The sequence below is a fragment of the Xyrauchen texanus genome, chromosome 31 (genome assembly GCF_025860055.1).
Source record: "Xyrauchen texanus isolate HMW12.3.18 chromosome 31, RBS_HiC_50CHRs, whole genome shotgun sequence".
NCBI lineage: Eukaryota > Metazoa > Chordata > Actinopteri > Cypriniformes > Catostomidae > Xyrauchen > Xyrauchen texanus.
Window position 1 is genome coordinate 31616928 of NC_068306.1, and position 13005 is coordinate 31629932.

Consider the following 13005-nt stretch of genomic DNA (forward strand, 5'->3'; position numbering starts at 1 on the left):
CCCCAGGGTATCCAGCAGGTTTTAAATCAATGGGGCGAAGAACAGGTAGGCCTCTCGGGAATCCTCCCGCTGTCCTCTCTGATACTCCCTGTTGGAGGCTGCCCTCGGGATAGACACGGTGTCACACAGCTGGCTCCGGGGGCTGTGCAAGTACGTATTTCCCCCAGTGAGCCTACTTGCACAAAACCTGGCGAACTCCCCTGTGGAAGGACCTTCTTCCTCAGGACGGGGCACCCTCTGGCATCTACGCCCAGACCTCTGGAACCTCCACGTCTGAGGTGTGCAGTAGGGTCAGTGCTCTCATTCCTGCACGAGAGGTTGGAGGGGCGGCTGTCCCCCTCCACCTTGAAGGTGTATGTAGCCTCTACATCAGCTCACCACGTCACAGTGGACGGTAAGTCCTTAGGGAAGCACAACCTGATCATCAGTTTCTTGAGAGGTGCCCGGAGGTTGAATCCTCCAAGGGCCATGCCTGTTCCCCTCATGGGATCTCTCCGTGGTCCTTGCAGGCCTTCAGAGAGCTCCCTTCGAGCTGCTAGAGTTAGTTGAGCTAAAATCCCTCTTTCTGAAGACAGCCCTCCTGATTTTTCTTGCTTCCATCAATAGAGTTGGGTACCTGCAAGTGTTCTCTGTCAGCGACATGTGCCTGGAGTTCGTTCTGTCAGATGCTCATGTCATCCCAGCAGCCATATCACCCTGCATCTCTTTCCTGGTTGCCCACTAAAGCTAAGCAGGGTTGAGCCTGGCCAGTACCTGGATGGGAGACCTCCTGGGGAAAACCAAGGTTGCTGCTGGAAGTGGTATTAGGGAGGCCAGCAGGGGGTGCTCACCCTACGGTCTATGTGGGTCCTAATGCCCCAGTATAGTGACGGGACACTATACTGTAAAAAGGCACCATCCTTCAGATGAGATGTTAAACCGAGGTCTTGACTCTCTGTGGTCATTAAAAATCCCAGGACACTTCTCGTAAAGAGTAGGGGTGTAACCCCGGAGTCCTGGCCAAATACCCCCCATTGGCCCCTATCTACCATGGCATCGTATTAATCTCCATCCCTGAATTGGCTACATAACTCTACTCTCTCCTCTCCACCAATAGCTGGTGTGTGGTGGGCGTTCTGGCGCACTATGGCTGCCGTCGCATCATCCAGGTGGATGCTGCACACTGGTGGTGGTTGAGGATATTCCCCCTATACTATGTAAAGCGCTTTGAGTGCCTAGAAAGCGCTATATAAATGCAAGGAATTATTATTATTATTATTATTATCTGGCCAACGGCACCTCTCTAGCAGACATCTGCAAAGCGGCAGGATCGGCAACACCCAATACCTTTGCGAGATTCTATAATCTCCGGGTTGAGTCGGTCTCGTCCCGTGTTTTGTCAGGTCCGAGCACATAGAACTCGTTAATATGGAACAGCTGACCGGCTGTACGGCTTGCGCTTAGCGCCTTTCCCTTCCCCCTGAGGCGTGCACTCTTACTCCCTGGCGAGCCAACAAACTTGCGCTCCCTGGATTTCCTTCCTCCCTAGCCCTCTAGAGGAATTCCCGACAAGACCCACTACGGGTACTAAGTACTCTGTTCTGGAATAGGTTCTCCACAGGTGTCCGTTAACACATTAACCCCCTGTGTTGTATTTTCTGCAGTATGGTCCCCCTGTCGGCGGACCTGCGTCTTCCTTGGGCAGTTCCCTCTGTCCCCGGTCGCTGTGTTTGTAGAGCTCCTCCCTCACCAGGCAGGACCTACCACTGCGCCACTTCCATGTGTGGCTTGTAAGCCCATGTGACGTATTTGTCACATGTTGACTTCCCCAGTCTAGGCAGGATGTTGTCTCCGTGGGGTCTTTCCCCCTGAAAGAATAGGATTGGAAAAGAACACTTTCCCCAATGCGTGTTATAGCGTTAGATGGCCCCAGCCGCATCTAACATTCTATGGAGAGAAAACATAGAGAGAAAAAGGCTGCGGCTAGCGCGGCCTACTCCCATGCTTGTCACGTCGCTTGTTCCCCCCTCAGGGATGCCGTGAACCTAAAACGACGTCTTATGGGGCGTTGGGGAAGGTTACATGCAGCCTGATGCGGTCTGCTCATTTGGCATTCAACAGCTTGCTTGCACCTGCATCAGCAGTTCACGTAACATGGTTGAGTGTCGTAGCGTTATTGGATAGGGACCCCTAGTGTCACTACATCGGCACAATGTCGAGTGAGTGACATAAGGGGAATGTCTAGGTTACTGTTGTTTCCTCCATTCCCTGATGGAGGGAACAAAATGTTGTGTCCCTCTTTCCACAACGCTGTACCAACCGCTGTAACGGCCGAATCTTATTCGGCTCCTCATTGCAAAACCTGAATGAACAGCTGTATTGCACCCTCCTTTGTACCCGTATGTCTGGGGGAGGGACATGTAAATTCTGTTCGCTAATTTCTTATTGGCCTTTTCTCAAGTTCAGAGGCAACCAAGGCTCTCAAGAGCGACCCCTATTGTCACTACATCAACACAACTTCTTGTTCCTTCCATCAGGGAACGGGGGTTTCAACAGTAACCTAGACATTTACTTCTACATTTCTGAAGTCCCTTAATTGTATTTTTTTTTTCTTTTATTGGTTATATGATATTAATCATATTTGTCAGTGATATAGATTTGCCACATTTTAGTGTCTTCCCAGTTTATAAAACTTTGTTATAATTTGTATACTTTTGTACCAACTTGATCGTTGTGAGCCAGTTAATTGATAAAAAATATAGAAATCAACAATAATGGCAAAAACAAAAGAAAGAAAAAGGCAATGTAAAAAATTACAATAAATTACTTGTATGTGCACATCATGATGTTGAAAAATTCTTGTTCATGTGCTTTCGTTTCATGTCTAGCTGCAATTCTCTCCTTGCAGTTACATACACTCCCTTCCCTTTTAGGCCACAAGGGGGACTCCTATAACTTAAGTTAGCCATAACAGCTATCTGAGTCTTACTAGCTACTTTTAGTATGTATAAAGATACAAATTTTTATTAAAAACAACCTTGCTATGTGGGGCCCCTGGTGGCTCATGCTAGAAAATACCTTGCCTGGTAGAGTGTGGAGCATAACCAATATGATATAGTACAAGCAATTAAGACCCACCAAAATAGCTGAATTTAAATGAGTGCTTATTTGACACAATTTTTACTTCAAATTTATTTTCCAGACCATTTATCTTTTTTTCTCTTGCAAGATCTGGCAACACCGAAACTGGTATTTCACCCACCCCTTGAGTACTGTCATTTTAACCGCTCTTTTCTCTGGTTCTAACTGGTTACCATTTGGAATGGAGGCCATGAACCAAAAAAGTTTTTTTTTAATTAAAACTAATATTTCCTAATAGTGATACTCCAAAAGACTATTTAATCTATAAAATGTCATGGCTACTGCATGGAAAAGGGTGATTCATCAGTCTAGTTCTCACACAGGTCATGGGAGTGCCATCTTGCTGAAGTAATGATGATCAGTCTCACCCTAATAAAACAGTGAACCTGGCTCAATTGTTCCCATATATCCAGCTACAGGAAGGATCTGTGGAATATAAGAGAGAACAATGTAATGATGTCATGCTCATCTCTGATTCTTGAAACAGGTTGAGCACTGTGTTGTCAGGTCACAACCTAATTATGTATTCCCCATGAGAACGTTGAACAGGAAATGTAATCACATAGGTTCACTTGTGAGCAGATGATGAGAGGTTTCAATCACAGAATTCATTTGGAATAATTTAGGTGAAAGATAAATTCATTATCAGTTGAAGTTATGCATTACAGGTCACATTTATGAAAAGGCTCTATTAGAAATTGATGTGTGTGTACACCCCCTTCTAATTAAGGGGTTTGGCTATTTAAGTACTTCCAGTGAGAAAAAATCTTAATATAGTTTTTTTTCTATCTTGGCTAGTAGTGGGATAATTCACCCAAAAATTATCATAATTTACTCACCCTCATGCCATCCCAGATGTGTATGTCTTTCTTTCTTCTGCACGCCACAAATAAAGATTTTTAGAAGGATATCTCAGCTCTGTATGCAATGCAAGTGAATGGTGATCAAAACTTTGAAGCTCCAAAAGCACATAAATGCAGCATAAACGTAATCCATATGACTCCAGTGGTTTAATCAATGTCTTCAGAAGCGATATAAGTGTGGGTGAAAATAGATCAATAATAGTCTTTTTTAATAACAATCTTCACCTTTTACTAGCCCCAACCATGAGGTGGCAATATGCAAAAAGAATGTGAATCACCAACAAACAAAAGATGTATTTATAATAAAACAAAAGCACTTAAATAATTATCTGTTTCACACCCACACTTATCATATAGCTTCTAAAGACATGGATTAAACCACTGGAATCTTATGAATGGCACAAATGTTATTGTAAATTGTGCTTTTTAGCTGAGATCATGCTAAAAAGCACTAGGCCTACTTTTCAGGATGGTTCAGCTAATGTGCATGCACATTCTCTAGTTGACCGACACAATCCAATTTCCCCATTCACTAATTCAAGTGCTCTGTCTCAGCTAAACTGTCTCTGGAGCAATCCACCTGTTTACTCTAGAGGGCAGTAAGTGAAACTTCAGCTGTATGGGCAATGTGCAGTTTATACAGTGAACAAAAAAATTCAGCAGGCAGCACAACATAGCACTTCATAGCACTGAAACAGCACTTATCAAAATCACCAATGACCTTCTCATGGCAGCTGATTCTGGACTCCTTACCATCCTCATCCTCCTCGACTTAAGTGCAGCCTTTGATACCATCTCTCACACCGTCCTTCTCAACAGATTATCTTCCATTGGCATCACCCACACTCCGTTAGACTGGTTCACATCTTATCTCTCTGGCCGCACTCAGTTTGTTCAACTTAAGTCTTTCAAATCCAGTCCCTCTACTGTCACTTCAGGTGTGCCCCAGGGCTCTGTCCTGGGGCCCATACTTTTCATCATTTATCTCCTTCCCCTGGGCAATATATTCCGCAAATTTAACATTCAATTCTGCTGTTATGCTGATGACACCCAGCTCTACCTCTCGATCAAACCTTCATTCACTTCCCCGCCCACCTCCCTCACTGATTGTATTACAGAAATAAAAACCTGGTTTTCCTAAAATTTTCTCAAATTAAACAGTGATAAAACTGAGGTTCTCCTCATTGGCACTAAATCTAATTTATCCAAAACAGACAGTTTTTCACTCACTATTGATAATTCCTCCGTTTCACCCTCCCCCCAGGTTAGGAGTTTGGGTGTCATCCTTGACACCACATTATCTTTTCAGTCACATCAATAACATTACCCGGTCTGCCTACTTCCATTTACGAAACATTAATCGCCTTCGCCCCTCCCTTACACCACACACTGCCGCCGTTCTTGTCCATAGTCTTGTCACTTCCCGTTTGGACTACTGCAACTCTCTCCTTTTCTGCCTCCCTCACAAATCCCTTCATAAGCTTCAACTGGTCCAGAATTCAGCTGCCCGCATCATAACTTGAACCCCCTCTATTCACCACATCACTCCTGTTCTTCAGCAGCTTCACTGGCTCCCGGTCCAGTTCTGTATTCAATACAAAATCCTTCTGTTAACATTCAAGGCCATCCACAAACTTGCCCCCCATATCTGTCTGATCTTCTCCATGGTCCAACATCCACCCGCTCCCTTAGATCCTCTTCCTTCATACACCTGTCTGTCCCCCCTGCCCGTCTCACCACTATGGGGAGCAGAGCATTTAGCCGCTCTGCTCCCCGTCTCTGGAACTCCTTACCACCCGAACTTAGAAACATCGATTCATTTTTCCACTTCAAATCGCAACTCAAAACACATCTGTTCAAAAATGCCTATCTCACATGATATCAATTGCTCTACCTCTTTTTGTTTTTAATGTTGTTGTTTATTTAATTTTGGTGCTTTTAAATGTCTTATGTATTCCTGTACGGTGTCCTTGAGTGCCGAGAAAGGCGCCTTTAAATAAAATGTATTATTATTATTAACACAGACATGCGTTATGTTCTTCCGTTCAAAACACTTGATGGAGCGCAAATCCGAACTAAGGGATCTCAAGATGTGTTCTAAGTCATAAATTATATTTAACTTGACACAGTGACATAAACATTTTATGTTTAACTCACCCAAGATGCTACACAAGCATCTGTCTGACGCAGTATGCCAATGATTGGCTTATGTTCAATAATATGGTAGTAAACAATACATTGTAATCTAAAGATGCTTTTTCTATTGTCTATATATATATATATATATATATATATATATATATATATATATATATATATATATTTTTAAATATTTAAAGATAACTGTATAATTATTTCATCATTATATATTGAATTATTGTTATATGAGGGGCTTTCTCAGCAAATATTTGTATATGCGATTAATTGCGATTAATTAATCGGGACACCATGTAATTAATTTGATTACAAATTTTAATCGATTGACAGCCCTAATATATATATATACTGGCGGCCAAAAGTTTGGAATAATGTACAGATTTTGCTGTTTCAGAAGGAAACTGGTACTTAATTCACCAAAATGATCACAAAGTATAGTCAGGACATTACTGATGTTTTGAAAAAAGTCATCTAGACAGACCCCATTTCCAGCAGCATCACTCCAACACCTTATCCTTGAGTAATCATGCTAAATTGCTAATTTGTTACTAGAAAATCACTTTTCAATATATCAAACACTGCTGAAAGCTATTTGGTTCGTTAAATGAAGCTTAACATTGTCTTTGTGTTTGTTTTTGAGTTGTCACAGTATGCAATATACTGACATGTTGAAATTAGGTAAAAAATGGCAAAAAAAAAACAGCTTTCTCCAGAAACTCATCAGGCAATCATTATTTTGAGGAATGAAGGCTATACAATGCCGTTTTGTGGTCTGTTCTGCATAACACAGTGGCATATTTTAGCTTATCGTGACCCATTCGGCCCATTTCACGGCCGACCAAATAAAATAAATCATTACCTCTACTATTATTCTGACATTCACATTCATAAAATAAAACAGTTATCCTAACTGGCCTAAGACAGGGAACGTGTTCTATGATTAAATGTCAGGAATTGTTTGAGGAAATTGAGTTTAAATATATTTGGCTAAGATGTATGTGAACTTCTGACTTCAACTGTACATATACAGGAACAATATGCTAGTAAATGTTACTCTGCAAAATTTGAAAATTCTAGGCTTGTCATTTCCTTATAAATAATAATAATACAAAAATGTACTTATCCCAATTTTTCACTAGATGGCAGACGAGACAGCCCGCGTGGGTTGAGGGTTTGTGATGTTCGGGCACAGCAAATGTAGGGTTTCTTTCAGATCCCCTCTAGTGGCTCCAGTGTAAGTGCGTGTTTGAATGCTGCGCGGTGCGCGCGGACGGAGGCCGTCAGTATCTGCATCTCGCGCAGTAGCACCCCCCCCACACACGCACACACACACACACACACACACATTCTCCATCTCGACGCTCCACCTGCCTACATCAACAACCCGAATTCAAAAGTCGTTGAAGCCAAATAAAAGCGCAGAAGTGTACAAATTTGAGTGAGTATATGTTTGATAGATCTTTCCATCTCGTGCGTGTTGTGTTTGGGTGGGAGATGAATTGTTGTTACTGGTTAACCAGCCATAAAAGGGGCGCGGATGCTTTATTTGGTCTGTGGCTGATGTTTGCGTACCTAGATTTTACACTATATATATATATATATAGTGTATATTCATATATATATGTGTGTTGGTAAATTATTCCGTGTTTTTCTCTCTTTGATCTGAAAGATCAAACAAAGGAAGATGTGCGCTACAATAATTGACTTTACGTTAATTCATAAGCCTCGAGTCAAGTGTTTATGTAAAACATTGGCGTTTGGACAGGCTACGGACAGACATGCGTGAGGTGTTTACCAAATACATACATACATACATACATACATACATTATATATATAGACAAACACACAGGTTATAATGTGTGCTCTGTCTCTGCATGGTTTATTGATGTTCCAGAGGTGAATTATTTGTAGTTTTATTAAAAAGGTTGTCCATATTTGAATTTCAACCATGCTGTTTTATTTTATATTACGTTTAATTCTAATTCACTATTTTTGCAGGCTACTGAAAAGTGAAATAATCCTATAAAGATGGTTAAACTGGGTAGTAATCTACAAGACAAAGGAGCTAAAGCAGTGAGCATTGAGGATGGCTTTCAAAACGTCCCCCTCATCACACCTTTGGATGTTACTAATCTTCAATATCAAGCCCCAGACAAGGTAAGAAACACTTTTTGCCTCACATCTGGTCATAAAAATATATCCCTCATATAATGTCACGTAGCAAACATCACATAGAGATGTGCAATTTGGTACCTTGAAAGCATAATGATCTCTCCGTGTTAACTTAACCCTTCTGTTTTGTGAGAAAATTCCGAACAACCGTAGTCTTCAGGTCAAAAAAGTCTCAGTACAGCAGCTTTACAGCACACTATCCTTTTGATTAATAACATGAACATTGACATAGGCTTCATCTTTGAATTTTAATGGGAATGCCAATTCAGCTTTGAGGGATAGACGTACAGACTTTTCAATGGGCTGCCGCTGTACTGCAATTTAATGTGTTTTTGGATCGTTCTGCGGACAAAACATAAAAAAATATCTTATCAAGAACACTCAGTAGACAAAAAACTCCAGAAAACATGAAGTGTGGAAAATCAGATGTGATCTAGAAGCTTTATACAGCTTTATAACGTGCCATTGAAGAGATGATAAATCAGTCCCTCACAGCCTTGTTTTCATTCCCATTCAAAATCAAAGATGGTGCTAGCATGAATAAGGTCTATTCTTTTACAATTGATATGCTGTAAACCTTTTATTTTGTTTAAAAAAAAAAAAATAATAATCTGATAATTGGAATAATTACACATTGTATCTGTTTGAAACAAATCTATAATCATTGTTTACATTCTAGAAGAATTGAAATTTTTTAAATATAAAAGTTCACATGGCAGAGGAAAAATTTGCGAAAAATATTGTGTAGACTTGCATTGAAATGGCCATCCAGCAACCATTTAGTAATGCCCTAGATTGGGACTGGTTCATTCTAAGCAGAAATAATATATTTTCATATTTTCATCTGCGCTAAGGGTAGGTGAAGTACCAGATGCAGTTTTTTCAGATCTCACAAGAGAAACAAGGCACCTGTTTTGGAATAACAAGCTCAAAATAAGGGACTTGCCTAAACCAAAATACGAGAATTAAGAGAAAAATAAGTGAAACTATTTTTTCTCATGTGGGGGAATTTTCAGGATAGAAATCATAACAAACATAGTATACTGTAGCCTATATCATGTTTTCAATAAATATTTTCTTTATTTTCTCCAAAAAATATTTCAAATATTTTGAATATTAATTTGGCCACTTAAAATAAATGAATAGCCTAAATCTCTATCTCCTGCATATACGCACACACTGTGTGGGCACGTTTGGACTAAATGTCACCTTTTTTAGTTTTAAACAAGTGGTGTGCTTCAGAATCGAAGTGCAGAAGCCTCATTTTTTTTCAGGCAACAGGAATTGGTGTAATTCTGAAAAGTTCGGAATGGCATTCTACCCATATCATTCTTACTATTTCTGCCATATGTGTCTATGGTAGAAATAGAATGAGAGACTCAGCCTGTGATAAACCCTTTGGTTTCATGAAAAAAATATCAGAATGATATTAACCGGTTATTAACCGGTTACCAGCATTTGAAAATTATGTTTTCGCTGTGGAATAATTGTAAGGAATTTCATTCCCGTTTTCAGTTACGTTCTGCAAAAAAATTCATTTGTTTTTGGTTTTCGTTCCTTAGTCCCTGGCACTAGCAACACCCAGGCAACACCTCAGTAAACACCCAAAGCACCCTGACATTGCATAAATATAAACAAATATCATACAAACGTAATAATTTTTATTTTACTTATTTGTTTATTGTGGAGAATACAAAGGCATTTCCAAATACAAAAAGCACAAAGCCCAGGGCTGCACAAAGACCAAATCCAGAATTAGTTTTTCACTGTTTTTATCTCTTTAACGTGTCAGAAATGACCCAAACTTTGCACACGTGATCTTTTGAGAGTCCAAATACATTAACAAGCTTGTCTTTCATAATTTTATTTAGTCTGAAAGTGTTTGTTTACATCCTTTTCTAAAAATTTGTAAAATTATTATCCTCATGTTGTTTCAAACCTGTATTACTTTTTTCTTCCTTTGAGCACACAAAGAGATATTAGGCAGAATGACAGTCTCCGTCACCATTCACTTTTATTGTGAAGAAGAAAGATGCAATGCAAGTGAATGGCAACTGAGGCTGTCAGTCCCTAACATTGTGCCTACCATCTCATTTTGTGTTCCCCGTAAGAAAAACACGAGGGTGAGTAAATGATGACATAATTGTCATTTTTGAATGAACCATTTCTTTAAATGTTTTACAGTCCTCTGGTTTAAACATTCGGTTGCAAACTTGTCCATGAATTGTAAGCATAAGTGTGAAAGCTGTCTCACTTTCTTTGGCTCCTCATTTGGGATTCCGCTGAGAAAGGCACAATCATGGTGTGCACCTGCTAACTGAAGTATCCTGTCAGTTTGGACTAGCCTGTGCAGTCACACAAGCACACTTTGTCATATTTTATGGAGTACACAGCCTTCCACCACTTACCAAGCCTCAGCCCCTCTCTTCTCTGGATAATCCTGTGAGACTCTGATGCTTTATTGTCCTACGTGACAAAGAGAAAAAGCCATGTTATCTCAGCTGTCATATGGAGGCCGCTTCCTCTGTTTAATGCCAGCGTGGAGGTGAAGAGGATGTGTTGGATTATTAACATGTCTGTGTCAGCTGGCGAGGCTTTCTTCTCCTTTTGGAAGTTGGTAGATCTTGTATATTATGCATCAGGAAAATGGCAAAGGCAAACATTCATATATTTGTATATACAGTAGGCCAGGTTCTTAACTGATTTTGCTTTAGGAACCAGATTTTATATTTCAGCATTCAGTATTTATCATACAAAAGCAAAAACAATTGTCCTTAAAATCAAACATTAAAATGTATGAATTGGTTTAATATTGGTTTCTAAATGTCTATTTTTTATTTATTTCTTTGCTCTTAGTAGCCAATAATTCACAGCACAAATCCTTGTTTTTCCTTTTTGCAAGTATGAACCCATATTTAGCTGGGTCATATTTAATATTAGTGAGTGTGAATGAGAATTCATTTGCACAACTATAGGATGCTTATAAATCACTCCCATTACCTCCACTGGGCTCTGCGGATCATAACTGTGTGCATCTATTTTCCATATATAAAACAGTTTTAAGGAGCGAAAAAGTGCAGACAAAGGACATAACGATCTGGACTGAAGAATCTGTGCTCTGTCTGCAGGAATGTCATGAATGCATGTTTAAACACCATGTTTAAACAATCTTGCAGTGATGATTTGGATAAACTTGTTGATGTAACATGCTCATATGTTGCCTTTTGTAGGGATATGATCATCACCTGTAAGCAAGTTGAAATTTACCCCAATAACAAACCGTGGGTGACGAAATCCGTTAAATCCAACATGCAGAAAAATAAACTTGTTTTTAAACAGGGAGTATCCTCTGATCTGCATATAGCTACTAAGGAGCTGAAAATAGAAATCTGAAAAGCAAAATAGAATTATAAATCTGAACTAGAGAACAAGATGGCTGCAAATAACCTTGGTCCAGCCTGGTCTAGCATGAAAACTGTAACAGGCATTCGGAATCCAAAGAACAGCAGTCAGGTCACCCTGGATGGTTTCAATTCAGATACTGTGCTTGCTAATGCTCTTAATAGTTTTTATAATCTTTTTGTCACTTTTTATTTTAGTAATGAAATTCTTGTACTGAGGCACAAACTTGAAGATTATCAGCACTTTGATATAGACCAAAAGGATGTGGAAAAGGCCTTCTTCTCGGTAATGGTACATAAGAGCCATGGACCTGATAACAGCTGTGGCCGTTTACTTAAATCTTGTGCAAAATAACTGAGCCCTGTATTTCACTACATTTTTTATATGTCTTTACAGGCACATCATGTACCTAAGATTTGGAAGTATGCTGTGGTAATCCCTGTTCCTAAATCTAGCTGCCCTAAAACGCTTTTTGTCTCTGCTCTAACATTGATTTTATTGAAAATCCTCAACACTGGTAAGGTCAGAAATGTTAAGGAAAACTTAGCATGCACTTGACCCCATGCAGTTTGCCTATAGGCCACATAGAGGTGTAGAGTATGCTATGGTCACTTTGCTTGATTTACTTGTTAAACACTTGGAGGGAAATGAGTCTTATGCTAGACTTCTGTTTGTTGATTTTTTTTCTCTCTGCTTTTAACACAGTTCAACCCCATATTTTAACCAGTATGATTTTAGAACAATTTGAATTGAGTAACAATCTTGTGGGCTGGATTGTTTACTTTTTCACTAATAGGACACAAAAAGTGAAGGTTAATGGAAATTTGTTGGTCCAAATTTGCTCCTCTATTGGCTCCCCACAAAGCTCTGTGCTTTTACCCCTATTATTTATTCTCTACATAAATATGTGTCCGAGTAGGTAGGAAAATAGGACCATCTTAAAGTACGCAGATGACACTGTTATTGTCAGTCGGCTTCAGGACAATGAGACCAGTCATGATTCGGTCATTGACGACTTTAAGTGGTGTGAGGAATCCTTTCTTCAATTAAACTTATTTAAGACAAAAGACATGATAATTGATTTTAGAAAACATGCTCACACACATGAAGTCACATCCATAAAGGGTCAGACAGTGGAATGTGTACAATTCTACAAATATCTTGGGACAATTATTTAACTGAACTTTGTAGTAAATTGTGAAGCCATGTGTAAAAAGGGGCACCAGCATTTGTTTTGTTTAAGGAAACTGTCCCATTTTCACATTGACAAAACTATGATGACCTTATTC

General features: G+C 39.7%; 1 protein-coding gene across 1 annotated transcript in view; it reads left to right on the forward strand.

The window, feature by feature from the left end:
- Positions 1–7404: 7404 nt before the first annotated feature.
- Positions 7405–13005, forward strand: part of LOC127625377 (neuronal vesicle trafficking-associated protein 2-like) — a 67853-nt gene continuing 62252 nt past the window's right edge. The window contains exons 1-2 of the mRNA XM_052100636.1: positions 7405–7578; positions 8141–8299. Of these exons, the coding sequence (XP_051956596.1) occupies positions 8171–8299 (129 nt within the window). The 5' untranslated portion in view covers positions 7405–7578; positions 8141–8170. The remainder of the gene's footprint in view (positions 7579–8140; positions 8300–13005) is intronic.